At 36.9% G+C, this 22,608-nt stretch overlaps 2 protein-coding genes across 7 annotated transcripts in view; one reads left to right on the top strand and one right to left on the bottom strand.

The window, feature by feature from the left end:
• Positions 1-22,608, top strand: part of ANKRD45 (ankyrin repeat domain 45) — a 47,729-nt gene that overhangs the window by 5,426 nt on the left and 19,695 nt on the right. For all 6 annotated transcript variants that reach the window (XM_011290879.4, XM_045048826.1, XM_045048828.1 and 3 more), the window contains one exon: positions 14,919-15,086. In XM_011290879.4, coding sequence (XP_011289181.3) covers positions 14,919-15,086 — 168 coding nt within the window. The remainder of the gene's footprint in view (positions 1-14,918; positions 15,087-22,608) is intronic.
• TEX50 (testis expressed 50) lies at positions 20,045-22,239 on the bottom strand. The gene is made up of 2 exons (XM_045048831.1): positions 21,756-22,239; positions 20,045-20,584 (listed from the first exon to the last, which is right to left on the bottom strand). Exons 1-2 carry the CDS (start codon positions 22,086-22,088, stop codon positions 20,369-20,371), a joined length of 549 nt encoding a protein of 182 aa, XP_044904766.1. The 5' UTR covers positions 22,089-22,239; the 3' UTR covers positions 20,045-20,368.

The raw sequence follows: 22,608 nt of genomic DNA, 5'->3' as shown, positions 1-22,608 counted from the left end.
CAAAATGGGGATAATGATTGTATTTTCCTTGTAGGATGCTGTGTGGATTAAAAAAGACAGTATATATAAATATCTTATCACTATAATTGGCACATGCTAAGTTGATATATAACAAGTGCTTAACAATAATATTATCACTCTTTTGAAGATTTTTTAGTTTTGTAGTCATGATCTAATTATCTCTTTTTATTCAGCCACCTTTTTTTTTCAGGTTGCAAATATGTTCATTGAAGAAAATTAAAAATAACAATGACTTCCAGAAAATAGGGAATATGCATTTAAAAACATTTTAAAGTATTTTTTAATGTTTATTTATTTTGAGAGAGAGAGAGAGAGAGAAACAGAGAGAGACAGAGTATCAACAGGAGAGGGGCAGAGATAGGGAGTCACAGAATCTGAAGCAGGCTCCAGGCTCTGAACTGTCAGCACAGAGCCTGATGAGGGGCTCAAATTCATGAACTGCAAGATCATGACCTGAGCTGAAGTCGGATGCTTAACCAACTGAGCCACCAGGTGCCCCTGCCAAGAATTTTTCTTAAGTATTTATTTATTTTTGAGAGACAGAGTGAGAGGACGAGGGACAGAGAGAGAGGGAGACACAGAATCCGAAGCAGGCTCCAGGCTTTGAGCTGTCAGCACAGAGCCTGAGGCAGGGCTTGAACTCACAAACCTTGAGATCATAACCTGAGCCAAAGTCGGATGCTTAACTGACTGAGCCACCCAGGTGCCCCAGGAATATATATTTTCTTAATGCTCCCATGGAACATTTTAAAAAATTGATCACAGTTAAGTCCATAAAGGAAGTCTCAACAAATATCAAAGAATCTAGAGCATGTGTCTTTGTTCTCTAAACATAATTAAATAAGATTAGAAAGTAGTAACAAAAAGAGAACTGAAAATCCCCTATAATTTGGAAAACAGAAGCACTCTTTAAATTATATGTTGGTCATAGAAGATACACTAGAAATTATGAAATATTTAGGTGACAAGAGGATCACTCCATGTCAGAACCTGTGGAATAAAACTAAAATTTAAATTCTAGCTTAATACATATAATAGAATATAAGAAACATTGAAAATCATAAGCAAGGCATTTAACTCAAGGAATTAGAAAAAAAGAACAACTGAGTAATCCAAAGAAAGTAGAAGAAGAGTAGGAAAAAAGTAGAAGTAATGATATTGAAAATAAAGAAACAATAGAGAGGATCAACAAAACCAAAATCTGCTTGGGAATGCAAACTGGTGCAGCCACTCTGGAAAACAGTATGGAGGTTCCTCAAAAAATTAAAAATAGAACTACCCTATGACCCACCAATTGCACTACTAGGTATTTATCCAAGGGATACAGGTGTGCTGTTTCAAAGGGACACATGTACCCCAATGTTTATAGCAGTAATATCAGCAATAGCTAAAGTATGGAAAGAGCCCAAATGTCCACTGACTGATCAATGGATAAAGAAGATTGTATATATGTATATATACAATGGAATATTACTTGGCAATCAAAAAGAATGAAATCTTGCCATTTGCAACTACGTGGATGGAACTAGAGTATATTATGCTAAGTGAAATTACTCAGAGAAAGACAAATATCATATGACTTCACTCATATGGGGACTTTAAGACACAAAACAGATGAACATAAGGGAAGGGAAGTAAAAATAATATGAAAACAAGGAGGGGGACAAAACATAAGAGACTCTTAAATATAGAGAACAAACAGAGGGCTGTTGGAGGGGTTGTGGGAGGGGGGATGGGCTAAATGGGCAAGGGGCTTAAGGAATCTACTCCTGAAATCATTATTGCACCATGTGCTAACTAACTTGGATGTAAATTATAAAAAATAAACTGTAGAAAGTAAACAACAGCAACAACAAAAATCCCAAATCTGCTTTCAACACAGTTGAAAAACCTTTGATAATATTGGGTGATTTTTGATATTTGATAATATCAGAGAGATCGAGAGCATAAATAATATTTGGAATTTTTAAAAATAGAGCATTCACAAAGGAAAAGCTAAGACTTCAAAAATCATTAGAAAATATTATAAATAACTATGACAATACATTTGGAAACTTGGATGAAATAGACAATTTTCTTACAAAGTGTAAATTACCAAAATTAATTCAAGAAAAAAATAGAAATCTTGACTAGATCAATGGTTATTTTGAAAAAAAAAAAGAGTAAGTAATAAAAATAGGCCTCCTTTCTCCACCCCCACCTTACTCTAGGCTCAGATATTTTAAAAGGTAAGGTTTATTGCACTTTTAGGGAATAGGTAATCTCTAGCTTATACAATGTTCAGAGAATATAAAGAGTTGGAAAACTGCTTAATTTATGAGAGATAGAACTTTTATAGCAAAACTAGTTAAGGAGAGTAGTAGAAAGAATAATTATAGGCCGATTTCATTTAATAACAAAGATTCAAACATCTTAAAATATTAACAAATTGAATCTAAGATTGTGTATTACAAAATGTATTGTACTAGGTTGGATTTATCCCATTAATGCAAGGTTGATTTTAACATTAGACAAAATATTAGTGTAATTCACTACATTAAAAGACTAAATGAACAAAATTGTACGATCATTTCAATAGATGTAGAAGAGTCTTTTTGAAAACAATGTTGCATTCATTCATCATGAAAGCTCTTAGGGAAATAGAAGAAACCTTCCTTAAAGCTCTCTATCAAAAACCTGAAGCAAGGTTACCTGATATTGAATCTTTAGAAACATTCATTAAATCAGAAACAAGACTATGATATTCACTATCATGGCTTTTATTTGTCATTATAGTGGCAGTCCTAGCTAGTACAGTAAGACAAGAAAAACAAATAAGAGATCTAACACTGCACTGTACTGGAGCTGGCTTTAACCTGCTCTTGCAAGCTGATTGTTAAAATTTCAGGGGGTTTGTAATTCGTTGACATCGCATTGGTAGCTTGAAGTTGGCCATGTTAGGAGTATATATATATCATGGAAATTGCTAATGGTACAAATCAAGGATTTCTTCCCAGAGACCTAGTTGGTAAATATTTACCAGTAGACTACTGAATATAAGGATCTGAGTGGAAGAAATGAAACTCCCTCCAAGGGAGTGTACTATTAGTACTAATAGAATTTAATTTAGCAAGAATATGAACATAAGACCAATATCCCACATCAGTAGCTTTCTATAAACCATTAATGATCAGAGACTGTAATAAAAATACAAATCTTATTCACAGCAAAACTGTACAGAGATTAGGAATAAATCTGATAAAAGAATTGTAAGATATTTATGGCAAAAACTTTAAACTTTATTGAATTACATCAAAGAATACCCAAATTAAATATGTTTTAGACAGTGAGATTAAATATCATAAAGAGGCAATTTCTTCCAAATTTACTTATCAATCTAATTAATATCACATTAAGGTTTTTAAAAAATACAAACTGAGAAGCTGACCCTAAATTTCAGTGGGGAAATGATGAGCTATTTAATATGTGGAGAACAGTGGTTATTCATCTGGAAAAAAGTTAAATTAGATACTACGTTGTACTGTGCACAAAAATCAATTACAGTTTCATGCAAGATATGAACGTGAAAAGAGAAAACTTCAAACTTTGTGAAACATAGAGGAGGATTGTTATATTCTTGAGATATCACTCAGTATCTTAAAATAAGACATGAAAACAAAGCTATTAAAGGAAAAATGTATCATATATATAAACATACGTGTGTATATATATATATATATATGTTTTTAAAATGTTTTAAGAGTTTATTTATTTATTTTGAGTGAGAGACAGAGCAGAGAAAGGGGCAGAGAGAGAGGATCCCAAGAGATAGGAACAAACAATTCATGGAAGAGAAATGTTCATGGCCAATAGGTATATAAAAATGTCCTCAAATTCTCTATTAAAATGCAAATTTCAACAATGAGCTACCGCTACTGGTAGCTTGATAAAAATGTTAATATCTGACAGCATTGAGTACTGGTGAAGGTAGGGGAAGTGGGAATTCTTTTACTCTGCTGGAAGGAGTGTAAATTGTATAACCACTTTGAAGAACATTTATATAAAGTTGCAAATAGATGTACCCTATGATCTAGAATCCCATTTCTAGATATATATCTTTGAGAAAATCTCACACATCTCACAAGGAAACATGTATGAAGATGATTATTCAAGTACAGTAGTTTCCTCTTATCCCTGGGGCATACATTCTAAGACCCTGGTGGCTACTTAAAACTGCAGATAGTACCAAACCCTATATATACTATGTTTTTTTTCTATACATATATATTCTATGATAAAGTTTAACTTATAAACTAGGCACAGTATGAGATTAATAATAACTAATAATAAAATAGAAAAATTATACTATAATAAAAGTTATGTAAATGTGTCTCAAAATACCTTATTGTACTGCACTCACCCTTCTTGTGATGATATGAGATGATAAAATGCCTACGTGATGAGATGAAGTGAAAGACGTAGGCATTGTGACATAGCAATAGGATGCTATTGACTTTCTGATGGTACATTGGAAGGAGGATCATCTGCTTCCAGACCGCTGTTGGCTGCAGGTGCCCAGAACTGTGAAAAGTGAAATTGCGGATAAGGGGGGACCACAGATAGTTCCTGACTTAATGATGGCTTGTCTTACAATTTTTCAACTTTATGATGGTGTGAAACTGATACACATTCAGTACAAACCACACTTTGAATTTTGATCTTTCCTCAGTCTAGCAATAAGCAGTGTGATACTTTTGTGATCCTGGCAGCAACCTGCAGCTCCCAGTCAGCCATATGCTCATGAGGGAAATAACCAGTACTTATAGCCATTCTCTGCCCATACAACCATTCTCTTCTTTCTTTTGTCCTTTCCTTCCTTCCCTTCCCTTCCCTTTTTCTTTCTTTCTTTCACTTTCAAACGGTTTTATTTTAAAAGGTAAAACTTAACACATGGTTTTATTTTATTTGTTATTTATTTACTGTACATCCAAGTTAGCTTGGTGTATATATATATATATATATATATATATATATATATATATAATGCAATAATGATTTCAGGAGTAGAATCCAGTGACTCATCCCCTACATATAACACCCAGTGCTCATCCCAAGTGTCCTCTTTAATGCCTCTTGCCCATTTAGCCCCTCCCCCGACCCACAACTCCTCCAGTGACCTTGAGTTTGTTCTCTGTGTTTGAGTCTCTTATGTTTTGCCCCTTCCCTGTTTTTCTATTATTTTTGCTTCCCTTCCTTTATGTTCATCTGTTTTTTGTCCTAAATTCCACCTATGAGTGAGGTCATATGATATTTTCTTTCTCTGACCAATTTCGCTTAGCATAATACACTCTAGTTCCATCCATGTTGTTGCAAATGGCAAGATTTCATTCTTTTTGATTGCCAAGTAATACTCCATTGCATGTATATGTGTGTGTGTGTGTGTGTGTGTGTGTATGTGTGTGTATATATATATATATATATACCACATCTTTATCCATTCATTCAATGATGGACATTTGAGCTCTTCCCATGCTTTGGCTATTGTCGATTGTGCTGCTGTAAACATTGGGGTGCATGTGCCCCTTTGAAACAGCACATCTGCATCCTTTGGATAAATACCTAGTAGTGCAATTGCTGGGTCGTAGGGTATTTCTATTTTTAATTTTTGAGGAACTTCCATACTGTTTTCCAGAGTGGCTGCACCAGTTTGTGTTCCACCAGCAGTGCAAAAGGGCTCTTCGGCATCCTTACCAACATCTGCCGTTGCTTGAGTTACTGATTTTAGCCATTCTGACTGGTGTGAGGTGGTATCTCATTGTGGTTTTGATTTGTATTTCCCTGATGATGAGTGATATTGAGCATTTTTCCATGTGTCTGTTAGCCATCTGGATGTCTTTTTTTTGGAAAAGTGTCTATTCATGTCTTTTGCCCATTTCTTCACTGGATTATTTGTGTTTTGAGTATTGAGTTTGGTAAGTTCTTTATAGATTTTGGTTACTAACCCTTTATCTGATATGTTATTTGCAAATATCTTCTCCCATTCCATTGGTTGTCTTTTAGTTTTGCTGATTTCATACATTGTTTTAAAACATGAGCATTCACAAGTTATCAGACAGATTCATACAAAGCTGTTTACAGTGATAATGAGAGAGGAACATTTACCAATGTAAAATGTCACAGAATCAAATTACACTTGGATCTTCAGTGGTTCAGCTGCTTTACCCCACACAATAAAATATGGTCAGTGTTAAGATAAAATTCCTCTTTTGCATATTCTCTTCCTAATCAAGGGCTTCTTTATTACCATCATCCCACACAGTAGGAAAGCTGGCCACGGAGGCAGTTTCACAGTGGTAATCCTGGTCTTTGGCGATCATTATGTAGCCATCCATGCCCTAGTCTATACCCCAGCTGTTCTTGACAATCCAGGATTTATTGTTACCCGATTTTGCTCCTTCAAAACCATGGCCAACTACTGGAATATCATGTCCAGGTCTTCATTGCTGCAGTTTGGATCATAATAAATGCTTTGTTCATAGAACTGCGAAGTATCCAGGCTTGCATCTATACCAACAGAGATGGGCCCCACAGTTGCCTCTGTGATCATAAGTTTGTTCTCCCTCCTAAGGATGTCCCAGAAGCTACTTATGTTTTTTTTAAGTTTTTACTTAAATTCTAGTTAGTTTACATACAGTATAATATTAGTTTCATGTATAAAATATAGCAATTCAACACTTCCATACATCATTCATCTCAGCAAGTGCACTCCTTGATCCCCATAACCCATTCCCCCTGCAACCTCCCCTCTGGTAACCATCAGTTTGTTCTCTATAGTTAAGAGTCTCTTTCTTGGTTTGCCTCCCTCTCTCTCTTTCTCTCCCCTTTGTTAGTTTGTTTTGTTTTTTAAATTTCACATATGAGTGATATCATATGGTATTTATCTTTTTCTGACTAACTTATTTCACTTAGTGTAATACTCCCTAACTCCATCCATGTCATTGCAAATGGCAAGATTTCATTCTTTTTGATGGCTGAGTAATATTCCATTGTATGTATGTATGTATGTATGTATGTATGTATGTATGTATATGTACATACATACATGACACATCTTTATTCATCCATCAGTGAACACTTGGGCTGTTTCCATAGTTTGGCTATTGTAGATAATGCTACTATAAACATTGGGGTGCATGTATCACTTTGAATTGGTATTTTAGTATTTTTTTGATAAATACCTACTAGTGCAATTGCTGGATCCTCAGTTAGTACTATTTTTACCTTTTTGAAGAGCCTCCATACTGTTTTCCAGAGTGGCTGCACTAGTTGGCATTTCCACCAACGATGCAAGAGGTTTCCTCTTTCTCCACATCCTCACCAACACCTGTTGTTTCTTGAGTGGTTGATTTTAGCCATTCTGCTGGGTGTGAGGTTATATCTCGTTGTAGTTTTGATTTTTGTTTCCCTGATGATGAGTGATGTGGAGCATCTTTTCAGGTATCCGTATGTCTTCTTTGGAAAAGTGTCTATCCATTTCTTTTGCCCATTTTTAAATTGGATTATTCATCTTTTGGATGTTGAGTTTTATAAGTTCTTTATATATTTTGGATACTAATCCTTTATCAGATATGTCATTAGCAAAAATATCTTCCCCCATTCCATAAGTTGCCTTTTAGTTTTGTTGATTGTTTCCTTCCCTGTGCAGCAGCTTTTTATTTTGATGAAGTTCCAATAATTTATTTTTGCTTTTGTTTCCCTTGTCTCCAGAGACAACATCTAGAAAGAAGTTGCTAGTGATAGCAAAGAGGTTACTGTGTGTATTCTCCTCTAAGATATTTATGGTTTCCTGTCTCACATTTAGGTCTTGTATCCATTTTGAATTTATTTTTGTGTATGGTTTAAGAAAGTGGCCCAGTTTCATTCTTTTGCATGTTGCTGTCCAGTTTTCCCAGCACCATTTCTTGAAGAGTCTTTTTTTCCATTGGATAATCTTTCCTACTTGGTTGAAGATTAATTGGCTACAGTTATGGGTTCATTTCTGGGCTTTCTATCTGTTCAATGGATCTGTGTATATTTTTATGCCAGTACCATACTGGGTTTTTTTGTTTTTTGTTTTTCACAAGGTTGCTTTGGCTATTTGAGGTCTTTTGTGTTACATCTTCCTGACTTCTGGTCTTTTGGGAAATGCCTTGTTTTCTTATGGGGCCAAGGACAGATCTCTGTAGTTTGTTTATTGATTATGGAACCTCCTCTGGTTCTGGCCAGGCTTTGGTCACTAAACCCGACTGTACTCAAGCAGGCATAGCCAGAACAAATTATTGTTTAAAAATTTCTTTCCACATAAAATCAGCAAACATTTATTAAGGGTGGAGGAACAGCCAAGCCTTGTGCTCAGAGCTGAGGTTATAGAAATATGAATGAATTCAGACTTGGGCAAGTTCACAGTTTAGCAGAAAACAAATATATAAATAAATAAGTAATTACTATATGGTGAGATAAGGTATAAGATAGCTTAGAGGAGAGAGAAGTCAACTTGACCTGGAAGTATTGGACACAGTCAGGGAAGGCTTCACAGAGGAGGCGATACTTATATTGAATCCTGAAGAATGACCAAGAGTTTACCAGACAAAGGAGAGTTGAGGGATAAGGTATGGCAGGCAGTGTAGTAATCATAGTATCAGATTTTAGTATTACAATCTTGTGCATATTCTAGAATATTTACCCACTATTTTAAGGTAACTGAAACACTGGTCTTTTTATAGGTATAATAGTATTAATTTGTATTTAAAAAATGAAATTTGTGGGGCGCCTGGGTGGCGCAGTCGTTTAAGCGTCCGACTTCAGCCAGGTCACGATCTTGCGGTCCGTGAGTTCGAGCCCCGCGTCAGGCTCTGGGCTGATGGCTAAGAGCCTGGAGCCTGTTTCTGATTCTGTGTCTCCCTCTCTCTCTGCCCCTCCCCCGTTCATGCTCTGTCTCTCTCTGTCCCAAAAATAAATAAACGTTGAAAAAAAAATTTAAAAAAAAATAATAAATGAAATTTGAGTCACGTATGGATTGAAAACAAATGATTTAATTGCTCAATGTATACAAAAAGCCAAACTGAAGTCTACAAATTTGGATGGCCCATATTGTGGCTTTGCAAAATTTCTGTTATAAGAATAATTTGAGTCCCAAAACTTCCCAACTAAGTCATCTATGAATCTCATCATTTTGAATTTGATCAGAAAACTGAAATGGAATCTCTTTTACATGAAGAAACTAAAAAAGACAAATATGAACCAGCAATATTTTCTCTGGGGAAAAATTACAGCTTACTCTTAATAAAAAGATTGCAGTGTTTGCAAAAGAGTAAAAAGCTATTCAGAGATCTCTCTCTTCAAATTAGAGGTGAGATAATTTGAAGTAAAATACTTGGTTTTAGTTTATAACCACTTCCAACTAATGTTGAGTGAGAAAAACTTCAATAGCTAAAAAAAATTGTTCAAAAATATCTTGGTGATATTGTTGGACATTTAGAAAAATCACATAATGTTTCACTTGAAACTTTCATGATTAATTACATTTCTTTATAGTGTTTTTTAACCATAATTTTTTCAGTTTTATCTGACAATTTATATTGCTAATATAATGAAAATATAAACAACATATCGATTTCATACTTATACTTTTCTTTGATATCCTGTGTTTATACATTTCATATTTAAAATGTATTAAATAGTTTCACTAATATTTTTTTAATTTTTTTTTTCAACGTTTATTTATTTTTGGGACAGAGAGAGACAGAGCATGAACGGGGGAGGGGCAGAGAGAGAGGGAGACGCAGAATCGGAAACAGGCTCCAGGCTCCGAGCCATCAGCCCAGAGCCTGACGCGGGGCTCGAACTCACGGACCGCGAGATCGTGACCTGGCTGAAGTCGGACGCTTAACCCACTGCGCCACCCAGGCGCCCCTAGTTTCACTAATTTAAAAGAGTGAATTCTGAATTCCATTTTATAAAACACCAGTATTAATACTAAGTAAGCATTAAAGTTATACTGATATTATTTTATTTCATTACTGTAATTATTATTTCAGGTAGAAAAAAACCCCAGCATATGCAAAGTTGTAGAGGCATGGAACAACATAATTTGGGCAATTCAAAGAGTCTGGTAGTGGTGGTGGTAGGCAGGCTGTGAGAAATATTCTAGATAGGTGAGTATTTTGCTTCATGGCCTATTTTTTGTTTTTGACTCATCATCCCCATTCTTGGACTTTGACCTTACCATATACCTTCATTAATTTATAGCAATGCTGGGGGCGCCTGGGTGGCTCAGTGTCTGACTTCAGCTCAGGTCATGAATGATCTCATGGTTTGTGACAAAGCCCGTTTTCGATCTTCTGTCCCCCCTCTCTCTGCCCCTTCTCACTCACTTGCTCTCACTCTCTCTCAAAAATAAGTAAACATTAAAAAAAAACTTACAGCAACCCAGAGAAAAGTACTTATCTTCTCTTTTTGTTTTCTTATCTGTAAATGAGAACAATGCTAGTGCCTACTTTATAGGATTGTAGTGAGTGGATAACAGTGCCTGTATGGAGGAAAAGATTCCTTTTCTTGTCTGATCTTTTGCCTTACTATGAACTACCTGCTCAGTTGACTCCCTTCCTATTTAGTAAGTAGTAGTCTTCCACAAAGAGATTATTTTTCAATTAGAATTAACCCTAATCCACACTTGTACGCCAATGTGTATAGCAGCACTTTCAACAATAGCCAAATCATGGAAAGAGCCTAAATGTCCATCAACTGATGAATGGATAAAGAAATTGTGGTTTATATACACAATGGAATACTATGTGGCAATGAGAAAGAATGAAATATGGCCTTTTGTAGCAACGTGGATGGAACGGGAGAGTGTTATGCTGAGTGAAATAAGTCATACAGAAATACAGATACCATATGTTTTCACTCTTATGTGGATCCAGAGAAACTTAACAGAAGACCACAGGGGAGGGGAAGGGGAAGGAAAAAAAAAGTTACAGAGAGGGAAGGAGGCAAACTATGGGAGACTCTTAAAAACTGAGAATAAACTGAGGGTTGATGGGGGGTGGGAGGGAGGGGAGGGTGGGTGATGGGTATTGAGGAGGGCATCTGTTGGGATGAGCACTGGGTGTTGTATGGAAACCAATTTGACAATACATTTTATACTAAAAAAAAAAAGAACCCTAATCCTTCCCAGTTCCATTTATGGTACCTTTCTTGCTACTAGGATTTCTAACATGTGGCCTTCCTTATATCCCTCATCTGGGATCCATTGCTCATTGACAACATTATGGGGGATGCTAGGAAAATCCCTTTCTCATATGGATGCTTTTGAAATAACCTGATTTAAATATTTTTCTTCTTCTGGGACAGCAATGGGGTTAATGTACTACAAGCATCTGTGTGTTTCTTTCTAGAAAAGAGACCATCTTCAACAAGGGGAAAAACATGTAAAGGTGTTTTAAAAACATGTAAATTTTTTGTTAAAATCCTCTTTTGTTTAGAAATATATTTTCTTGTTTTTAAACTATGCATATTAAATAGAAAAAAAAATTAAATGTTACCAGTGGCCTGTAACATTAGCCTTGAGAAAAGCAGTATAAGGAGCCAGAACATCTCACTTGGAATGTCTTCTTGGTCATATTAGCATCATCTTGTCTGTAGATAGTGTTTCCCTCCCCCAGCAAATCAGGGGCCCTGGACTTTTCAGCTCATTGAAGACTTCATGCAGAAAGCAAGAATAAGGGTGGTATCAGGGTATTTCTTGCCCCACGCCCCCCATTTTGTAGAGGATAAAGGCAAAATGAAATTCTTGAGCCAGTGTCTATCTCTTGGTTTTTGAAATTTCTCACTTGTTGTGATACTAAAAAGAAAGGTTGGGCCAAAGAGGGGAGGTAATTCCAATTTTGGCTGATCCGGAGTAGTTCACTTCATCTTATTTTTGATTCCTTAATTAACCCTTCTGGTTATGATATCCTCAAGCCAAAGGTAGTTTACACCTTGATGTAAAGCAGAACGGGAATTGTGGGAATATGGCAAGTAGGGAGCCAAGGAGAGGTTTCTGGAAGAAAGTGGAGGAATCATTAGCCTCTCTTTCCCTGCTGTACTCTGTGACAAACATTTAGGTGTTGTTTTCTACTACTTATAAACCCTTTATTTGGCAACAGACCTGGGTTTGAATCTTGCTTTGGCTACTTACTACGAGTGTGGCCTTGGGCAATGTATACCATCTCTAACCTTCACTTTCCTCTGTATCTTTTAATGGAGCTAACAACACTGACTTCAGAAGGTTAGTGAAGGTGTAAATGAAGTAGTAGTACATAAAGTGCCCAGTACTTAATTGATTCAATACATCTATTCATTCTTTTGCTCAATTCTTTTTATAGTAGTAGTATATGCCTCTTTGGCCGGTTAAATGAGTCATAAATACATCCTGTGGGTAGGTTGAAACCATGAACTTGTGACTTGATTTTTTTAAGCCAGTGTGAAACATTTTAATGATGCCTCCCTGTTTTTCACCCCCATAGTAGTTGCCTCAGTTAGTCTAAAAAACAACTTTCTAATTTGGTGGGTCATGTTTTCAGTTTTAATTCAGATGATTAATTTCCAAACCAAAGGCACACATAGTTGTCATAATTTGTATGATTGTATTAACAATAATGCTAGCATGCAATCCCTATCAAAATAACACCAGCATTCTTCACAGAGCTAGAACAAACAATCCTAAAATTTGTATGGAACCAGAAAAGACCCCAAATAGCCAAAGCAATCCTGACAAAGAAAACCAAAGCTGGAGACAATACATTGCCAGACTTCAAGCTGTATTACAAAGCTATAATAATCAAGACAGTATGGTACTGGCACAAAAACAGACACATAGATCAATGGAATAGAATAAAGAACCCAGAAATGGACCCACAAATATATGGCAACTGACAAAGCAGGAAAGAATATCCAATGGAAAAAAGTCTCTTCAGCAAATGGCATTGGGAAAACTGGACAGCGACATTCAGAAGAATGAACTTGGACCACTTTCTTACACCAGACACAAAAATAAACTCAAAATGGATGAAAGACCTAAATGTAAGACAGGAAGCCATCAAACTCCTAGAGGAGAAAACAGGCAATAACCTCTTTGGCCTCAGCTGCAGCAATTTCTTGTTTGACACATCTCCAAAGGCAAGGGAATTAAAAGCAAAAATGAACTATTGGGACCTCATCAAGATAAAAAGCTTCTGCACTGCAAAGGAAACAGTCAGCAAAACTAAAAGGCACCCAACAGAATGGGAGAAGATAGTTGCAAATGACATATCAGATAAAGGGTTAGTATCCAAAATCTATAAAGAAGTTATCAAACTCAACACCCAAAAAACAAATAATCCAGTAAACAAATGGGCAAAAGACATGAATAGACACTTTTCCAAAGACATCCAGATGGCTAACAGACACATGAAAAGATGCTCCACATCACTCATCATCAGGGAAATACAAATCAAAACCACAATGAGATACCACCTCACACCAGTCAGAATGGCTAAAATTAACAACTCAGGCAACAATAGATGTTGGTGAGGACGCAAAGAGGAACTCTTTTGCACTGCTGGTGGAATGCAAACTGGTGCGGCCACTCTGGAAAACAGTATGGAGGTTCCTCAAAAAATTTAAAACAGAACTACTCTATGACCCAGCAATTGCGCTACTAGGTATTTATCCAAGGGATACAGGTGTGCTGTTTCAAAGGGGCACATGCATCTCAATGTTTATAGCAGCACTATTGACAATAGCCAAAGTATGGGAAGAGCCCAAATATCCATCAACTGATGAATGGATAAAGAAGACTTAGTGTGTGTGTGTGTGTGTGTGTGTGTGTGTGTGTGTGTATTACTTGGCAATCAAAAAGAATGAAATCTTGCCATTTGCAACAACATGGGTGGAACTAGTGTGTGTTATGTTAAGCAAAATAAGTCAGTCTAAGATATCATATGATTTCACTCATATGTGGTATTTAAGATACAAAACAGATGAAAATAAGGGAAGGGAAACAAAAATAATATAAAATTAGTGAGACAAATCATAGGCACTCTTTAAAAAAAACTTTTTTTTTATGTTTATTTACTTTTGAGAGAGAGGGAGAGAGGGAGACACAGAATACAAAGTATGCTCCAGGCTCTGAGCTGTCAGCACAGAGCCTGACTCAGGGCTCTAACTCGCGGACTGGAGATCATGACCTGAGCCGACGTTGGATGCTTAACCAACTGAGCCACCCAGGTGTCTCCATAAGGGACTCTTAAATATAGAGAACAAACTGAGGGTTACTGGAGGGGCTATTGGGTGGGGGGATGGGCTAAATGGGCAAGGGGCATTAAGGGGGGCACTTGTTCAGATGAACACTGGGTGTTATCTGTAAGTGATAAATCCCTAAATTCTATTCCTGAAATCATTATTACACTGTATATTAACTAACTTGGATTTAAATTTTAAAAAATAACAATAATGCTAGCAATTAGAGTTTGCTGACAATCCCTTCGACTAAAGTCATTGGTCTAATTGTGCTCCAAAATAAATTACTGCTAGGGATGTTGCTGTCTTCCTTAGAAATGTTGAAAAGCTTAGACTTCAGGCTGCCTGTGTTGGTATCTTTCACCTGTCATTTACTGGCTGTGTTCCTCAGGCAAGTTTCTGGACCTCAGTTTCCTTATCTTTAAAGTGGGGATTATAATAGTTCTGACTTCATAGGGTTTTTATGAAGTAAATGAGTTTACTATATATAAAGTACTTAAAATAGTGCCTGGCCCACAGTAATTGTTTAATACTTGATTGCCATTGTGATCTTCTGTTCAATAAAATGGCCTAAAACAATGTAGTCTATTTGACCTGACCATCTTCATTCTATTTGTTAGGTTACACACTCTTACACTGTGCTGCAGCCTGGGGTCGTTTGGAAACTTTGAAAGCACTTGTGGAATTGGATGTTGATATAGAAGCTCTGAACTTTCGGGAAGAAAGAGCTCGAGATGTTGCTGCTCGGTATTCCCAGACCGAGTGTGTTGAATTCCTGGACTGGGCAGGTAAGGAAGCCTACAAGGCAGTGGTGTAACTGAACCAACATGAGTTTGTTCCTTGGTGAGTCACATAGAAACTACACCAGGAGAGTTGTTGCACAAAGGAAGCTTTATTTGCAGCAAATTAGGAGATCACAAGGAAGAACTTCCAAAGCTGCGACTCCCCAAGCAAGGGTGAGTGGGTTTCTTTAATTTAGGGTTAAGATGAATATTTAACAAGGGGATCCTTGTCATGGTTTGTAGAGGTGCACATAAGATCCCACATGCACCTTAAGGAAACAGGCCTATACATACGTTGTATGTTATGCAAATGAGGCTCGTGCTCCTCCTTGGGTGGAGATTTTAGTATTATAATAAGGTAAAGGTAGTTGTCAGTCATTTTGGAGGTCACTCTACAGTCCATCTGCACAGGCATGAGTCAGGGGTTATGCTGAAACTAGTCTGCGTGGTCTGGGCTGGCTGGTGGTCTTTCAGGGCAGTTCCTATACTTGAGGGATGGTTTCGGTTTCCATTTGCCTGAGTTAAGAGATAAGCCAGAAAGGAGCTTAAGGAAAAATGTGCAACAGGGATTGGTGAGTACAAGCAAGTGGGCAATGAAGGTCAGGTCTTGGAATCTAGCTAATGACAGTAGCAAACAGACTGAGTGATGGATTTTTTTTTTCCTATGAGTGATAGGTTATACCATCAACAAAGTGAGAGATGATTAGCATTTTCACCTTTTGCCACCATGTTTTATTTGTAGATATAATCACAAGTCACTGGTGGTGATGTGTGAAATCTTCCTTTTTTTTTTTTTTTTTTTTATTTTGCTATTGACCTCCAACATTGTACTTAATAGAAACTGTACATATTGAAAGCTAGTTGATTGACTAACTTCTAACAATTTCAACAATAATTTCCTATAAGAATATATATATAATATATATTATATATATTACATATATATAATATATATATGTATATATGGTTTATGTTGAGGGCCATTTCCTGAGAGACTTAGGTTGAATGGTCCATTCCTCAACTTTTTTTTTAAATGGCATATTTGAGTCATATGTTTGCTTTCCCAGGTAGAAAGTTATAATAACTTAAAATGATTTTCCAGGCAAAATTAATCTATAGTGTTAGAAGTCAGAGTAGCAGTTACCTGTCTAGCATGAGGGAACTTCTAGGATGTAGTAATTTTTTTCTTAATCTGGTTGCTAGTTACATGGTGTGTTCGTTTGTGAAAATTCATTGAGTTTTACATTTATAATTTTTGCACTTTTCTGCATGAATGTTAATGCTTCAGTCAAAGGTCAGAAAGCTATATGCTCTTTTGAATTTTAGCGATATTTTGCTTAATTCATTTTCGCAACCCTATAGAACGTAGCTTAGAGATTTCAGGGAGATAATACCTGTGTAACTATGTATGTGTATACACACTGGTTAAAAAAACCCAGTACTTGTGAAGTTCATGGCATTCATTTTGCATAGTTATCTGCAATTTTACTTTCAGCGAGGATTTATTAAATGCCCACTATGAGCGTAGCATTGTCATAGGTACAATGGGTTGTTCCTTCCCTCTGGACATTTGTTAGGTGGAGGATGATAAGCTATAGACATAAGTAACAACATAAGAAAGACTATGAGTAAGGGTTAAAATCAGTAGAGCAGGTGGTACATGCTATGGGGTTGTCAGAGAACGTGAAGTCTGAACATGTTGGAATTGAGCTGGGCCTTGGAGAATGAGTGGGATTTTAATCCAATAGAAGGAGACAGGGTGTGAGCAAAATCTGTGGGCTGGGAATGAAAGTGGCATTTTGGAGGACAGTGATGAGATTGCCTTACTGGAATAGAAAATCATAATTTGGGGGGTGCCTGGGTGGCGCAGTCGGTTAAGCGTCCGACTTCAGCCGGGTCACGATCTCGTGGTCTGTGAGTTCGAGCCCTGCGTCAGGCTCTGGGCTGATGGCTCAGAGCCTGGAGCCTGTTTTCGATTCTGTGTCTCCCTCTCTCTCTGCCCCTCCCCTGTTCATGCTCTGTCTCTCTCTGTCCCAAATAAATAAATAAATAAATAAACGTTGAAAAAAAAATTAAAAAAAAAAAAAAGAAAAGAAAATCATAATTGGCAAGGGTGGGTTACTGCACAGATGGAATTGTAAAAGAGTAAGTACATGCACTTTTGAATCAAATTGCTTGAGTTTAAATACTGGTGTTTCCACTTAAAACCTATGTGACCTCAGACAAGATCCTTAAATTCTTTATACCTTAGTTTTATTTTCCAGTAAAGGGAGCCAATAATAGTTCCTACCTCTTGGGGTTAGTTGTGAGGAATGAAATGAGATGATATAAAGCACTTACCACAAGGCCTGGTGTGTGATCAGCACTTGAAAAATGCTGGTGCTATTGGAGCACCTGGGTGGCTCAGTTGGTTGAACGTCTGACATTGGCTCAGGTCATGATCTTACTGCTTGTGGGTTCGAGCCCACGCGTCAGGCTCTGTGCTGACAGCTCAGAACCTGGAGCCTGCTTTGTATTCTGTGTCTATCCCTGGCCCTGCCCTATTTGTGCTCTGTCTCCCTCTCTCTCAAAAAATAAAAACATTAAAAAAAATGTTGCTGCTATTATTATAGCCAGATTATACCCTTAAATGTCAGGCTAAGGTGTTTTCATTTCATTTCTGTAACTACTGGGAGCCATTGAAAGTTTGTATGTAGAAAAGGAAGAAGATTAAAGTGATATTTAGGAAGATTCATCTGGTAGCAATAAGGAAATTACTTATCAGTAAAATGAGAGGGGGAGCTGGGAGAATAGAAATAAGGAATTGAGGCAAGGTAGCACTTTTGGGAAGAAAAAGATGTTATACTTTGTGCATTACTTTATAGATAATTGCCCACTTGTACTAATGTTTTCTAGGGACAATGTTTTTATGAATACCTTCAATTTCATGGTTAGATCTACAAGTAAAAAGAAAACAAATAGCAAAGAATTGATCCCCCATGAATAGCTACTGTAGGTGAAATTCATATTGTATAATTTAAAATCCATTTTTGAAAAATGACCCATGATACTTAAAAAAACACAAACCAGGGACAAATTTTACTGTAACTTTTCTGAAAAGAAACAGTTTGGGGCTTTTGGGTGTGAGCTTCCATTGGTTTTCTTCTTCCTAATACCCATCTGTTTAGTTTGGGTCCTTACATTCTTGGGGGAATTATACCTAATATTTCCTAATAATTAAGATAAAAGAAGACTATAATACTATAAACTAACATTCTGTTTTCTGATCAGTGATGGAATTGTAAGGACTGGAGCTTCATGGTAATGTATGGGATGTCTGAAACACCAACTACTCAGAGAAACATTTAACATTTGTTTGCTTCAGACTTAATGAGAATTTAAACAACTCCTGTTTCTTGTTCTAGTGACTAGAGTAGGGGTCACCTGGAGAGGCTTAAGGGGTAGAGGACTCCCTATGCTGTCAGATGGACTGGGGAGGACTCCCTGCCCCCCGCCCCCTGCACCGGGACTCTGAGGCCTCTGTCTAGCCTGTCCAGGGATGTCATTGAAGGCTCTTGACGTCCTCCCAAGAAAGAATTCAAGGACAGACCAGACAACAATCAAGAGAAGCAAGTGGGAAAGTTTATTAAAGTGAGGGTACGCTCTCGAGTTGTGAGAGGGGGTGAGCTCAAGGGAGAGCTTTGTGCTCTGGTTTTGGGTCACTGTCTTTTACTGACAATTGTTAACTAGGGGATGGAATATTCAGCACTTGGGGAGGGAATTTCTTGGGAGCAGGGTTTGGCACATTTATTCCTTTACCTGGTTAGGGTTTCCAGCCTTCTTTGCCTTGGGCCTGTGTGGTTTGATCCAGTGTCTTGTAGCTTTGTTTTAGAGTGCCCTCAGGGCAGGTCTGTAACTTCCTCCTCACCCCATAGTTGGCCACAACTCCCCTTTGCTGGCCTCCAGGCATCCTGTTAAAGCCCAGTTTTGTACTCTAATACGTACCCTAAAAAGAATTCCCTTTATGCTGTTGAAAATTCCACTGTTAGAAATTTCTTTGGAAAGTTTTCGAGGTTTGGAGACTTTGCAAGTGTTCAAGAGTCCCCATTAGAAGAAATGTGTATACATGTTCTCTTAGAGGGAATTGGTTGACAGGTCAGAAGTCTGAAGGGATGGAAGAATCATTTTTGGAGATGTAGGAGTAGGGTTGTGGTACAGGAGAGAGGAAGGAAGGACAGTCTAGAAACTAGAATCATAAGTAAACGTTTAATAATCCACAATAACTCAAGGCAGGCACCATCCTATGCCTTGTAAAGACTATAGAGTTATATGTTACTATCTCAAGAATTGTTTTCTAAAAGTTTTTTTCCTCCCTTATATTGATGGGAGGTATGTTATGGAGCTGGCATATTTTTCTGGGGTTTTCAACAGGTTTTAAATCAAATCTTCTGTCCTAGTCTCAGACAAATCTTCCAATTTGTAACCATACTTATAAAAATGAGGTGGCTGATCAATTAAAGTCTGGAATACTTTTTAAAAATTGAGCAATCTTAATCAACCAAAGACTAAAAATTTTTAAATGTTGATACTTACTTCATCATTTGTCATAACGAAAATGGAGAAATTTATACTTTAAAAAATTAATCCATTTCTTTTTAAAATTTTTAAAATTTTTTCTCAAGTTAGTTAACCTACAGTGTGGTCTTGGCTTCAGGAGTAGAACTCAGTGATTCATCACTTACTTATAACACCCAGTGCTCATTCTAACAAGTGCCATCCTTAATGTCCATCACCCATTTTCCCCACCCCCCGCCATCAACCCTCAGTTTGTTCTCTGTATTTAAGAGTCTCTTATGGTTTGCCTCCCTCTCTGAAAATTAATCTGTTTCTTAATATTTCCATACTATTTTGGCAATATGAGATGGGAAATTAAAAGTTTCCATATGGCCCAAAGATCTGCTCAGAAAAGTAAGAAAAAGCACAAATATTATTTAAATCAGAGATTTATTGAACACTAAAGCAAGATTCTGTTCTACATATTGGTTAATGATTAGCAATCCAACACACTAAAAAGAAAAAAATACTTAAACACGAAGAAGTGATAGTACATAATCTTTTTCTCAGCACTATAGTAAGTGTGGGTGCCTTTTCAGCTGAATAGAAGTACTTTTTCAACCCATACTTGTTTGGAAAGTCTTGGTAAAGTAAGTAACAAAAAATTACAAAGGCTCTCAAAGAACATTTTTATCCTTGAATGAGTTGTCTCTAACCTCCATATTGGACTGAGATCTGTTTGCATATGGATAGGTCTAGTTTCCTCTGGCTCCTTCTCCTCCCTCATTCTTCTTCCTCTTTGGTTTTCGGTGTTTGACTTTCTTAGCTGGAGGATGACAGGACACCTGATTCAGGTACTTGGACATCATTGATGTTGTGGCCACCAGCCGGCAGAGTATTTGATCAATGTCATATAGGGACTGATTTTCTGGATCATTACCAAATGTATCTGAGGAGGCTGGTTTTTTTAGCTAAAGGGAGAAAGACAGATGATATTATAGATTTTTTTCTTACTGTAGTTCAAATTACATTTGCTTTCTGGATATATACACTTAAAACTTTTTTTTAACATTTATTTATTATTGAGAGACAGAGAGACAAAGAGTGTGAGCAGGGGAGGGGTAGAGAGAGGGGAGACACAGAATCTGAAGTAGGCTTCAGGCTCTGAGCTGTCAGCACAGAGCCCGACGCGTGGCTGAAACTCACGAACTGTGAGATCATGACCTGAGCCGAAATCCATCGCCTAACCAACTGAGCCACCCAGGCGCCCCTGGATATATATAAATTCCAAACACGATACATTACTTATCTACACAATAGAAAGGTTACTATAGAAAAAAGGAATAAGTGTAGAAGAGATGGTCTTTTCTGTTCGTCCCCATGTAAGATTGTGGTGATCATTATCACAATCAGCAAGCATTTAATATAAGCTTGTTGCGGTTAGAGCAAATACTATTATTTGAATATTAGCAAAATATTTTCCTTTACTGAACAGTAATGTATAATGCAATCAAATCATAGCAATTTTATAAATATCTAATAGTTGTGAAGGTCAGTCAGCTTTTAAAATTGCCTCAAAATATGGTGCATTGCAGGGGGGGGGGGGGTGGTGTGCCAAGTGGGAAATTGGTTTAAGAGTGCCATTTCCCAGAAAGTTATCCTAACATTAGAAATAATTTTACGGTCTATTTAAAAAAGAAAAAAAAAATACATGTGCACTTTTACATACTTAGCTTTCTTAGATATATCTGGAAGGGACTTAACAGATCTCTTGTCCAGATGCTTCATTTTATGGTTGAGGCAGCTGAGAAAGATCAAATGACTTACCTATGGGCCCAGTTTCATTTCCTATCCATTCTACTCATTTCATTTCCTATCCATTCTAGCTCACTACTTTCTTGATGTATTTTGTAACTTGAGAGGGGTTGAGCTACATTGTTTTAAGGACTTCCTAATTCAATACACTTTTGTTGAGCCCGTAGTACATGCAAGACAACAAATTGTACTACATGTTGAGGGATGAGTGGTGGGGGCAGGGAGATGTTACAAAGAGGTATAAGACATGGTACTTTCCCTCAAAGAAGCTGATAATCTTTTGTTTTAAAGGCTTTGATATTTTATAACTATTACTATTTTCATCACTAATTCACCTGTTTTTGGCGTTTTTTTCCATTTCATCCACAGGTAATGCACAGATAAAACAGACAGGATTAAAAACAGAGCTTGTACTAAAATATAAACGAGGTGTAAAGAACTCTCCAGTATATCCACATTAGCAAAATTGCAGCATAGTTTGTCCAGAGGGTAAGGTAGACAGTGAGATGGAGAAGGCTTAACTTTCAGACAATGCATTTCTTCTGGAAAAATCTCCCATCCAACCTTTGTCCAGATAGTTCTATCACAAATGCAGAAGCTCTCCCTAAGGAAGCAGATCAACAACAGAGAAAAAGACAGGGATAGTCCTTGAATGGACATCTTTCTCAATTGGGGGGAAAAAAAATCTATAGCCAAAAATTGGTCACAGAGTAGAACTGCTCTGAGTAGAGGTTAATATGCTCTACTCAAAGCATTTAAGATCCTAGTGAGCACAGCATACACTGATGATCATTGTAACATCATCAGTTATAGTGATTCAGGGTTAAATTCAGTGATGTCACAAAGAACCACACTGGAACTAAAAGGTGTCACCTAACCAATCACTGGGTTTCTTTTCTTTTCTTTTCTTTTCTTTTCTTTTCTTTTCTTTTCTTTTCTTTTCTTTTTTCTTTCTTTTCTTTTCTTTTCTTTTTTTTAAGACTCTATTTTTAAGTAATCTCTACACCCAGTGTGGGACTCAAACTCACAGCCCTGAAATCAAGAGTTGTGTGCTCTGCTGACTGAGCCAGCCAGGTGCCCCTACTGGGTTTCTTAGGGATATTTTTTCTTGTTTTTGCCAGAATGTGTTGAACCTCTTCACTTTTCTGAAAAATGAAGACTTTACTAATATTTTACTTGC

Source organism: Felis catus, chromosome F1, assembly GCF_018350175.1.
Source record: "Felis catus isolate Fca126 chromosome F1, F.catus_Fca126_mat1.0, whole genome shotgun sequence".
NCBI classification, from domain to species: Eukaryota; Metazoa; Chordata; class Mammalia; order Carnivora; family Felidae; genus Felis; species Felis catus.
Note: the sequence above shows the minus strand (reverse complement) of the source record. Positions and strands in the feature narration are given on the sequence as shown.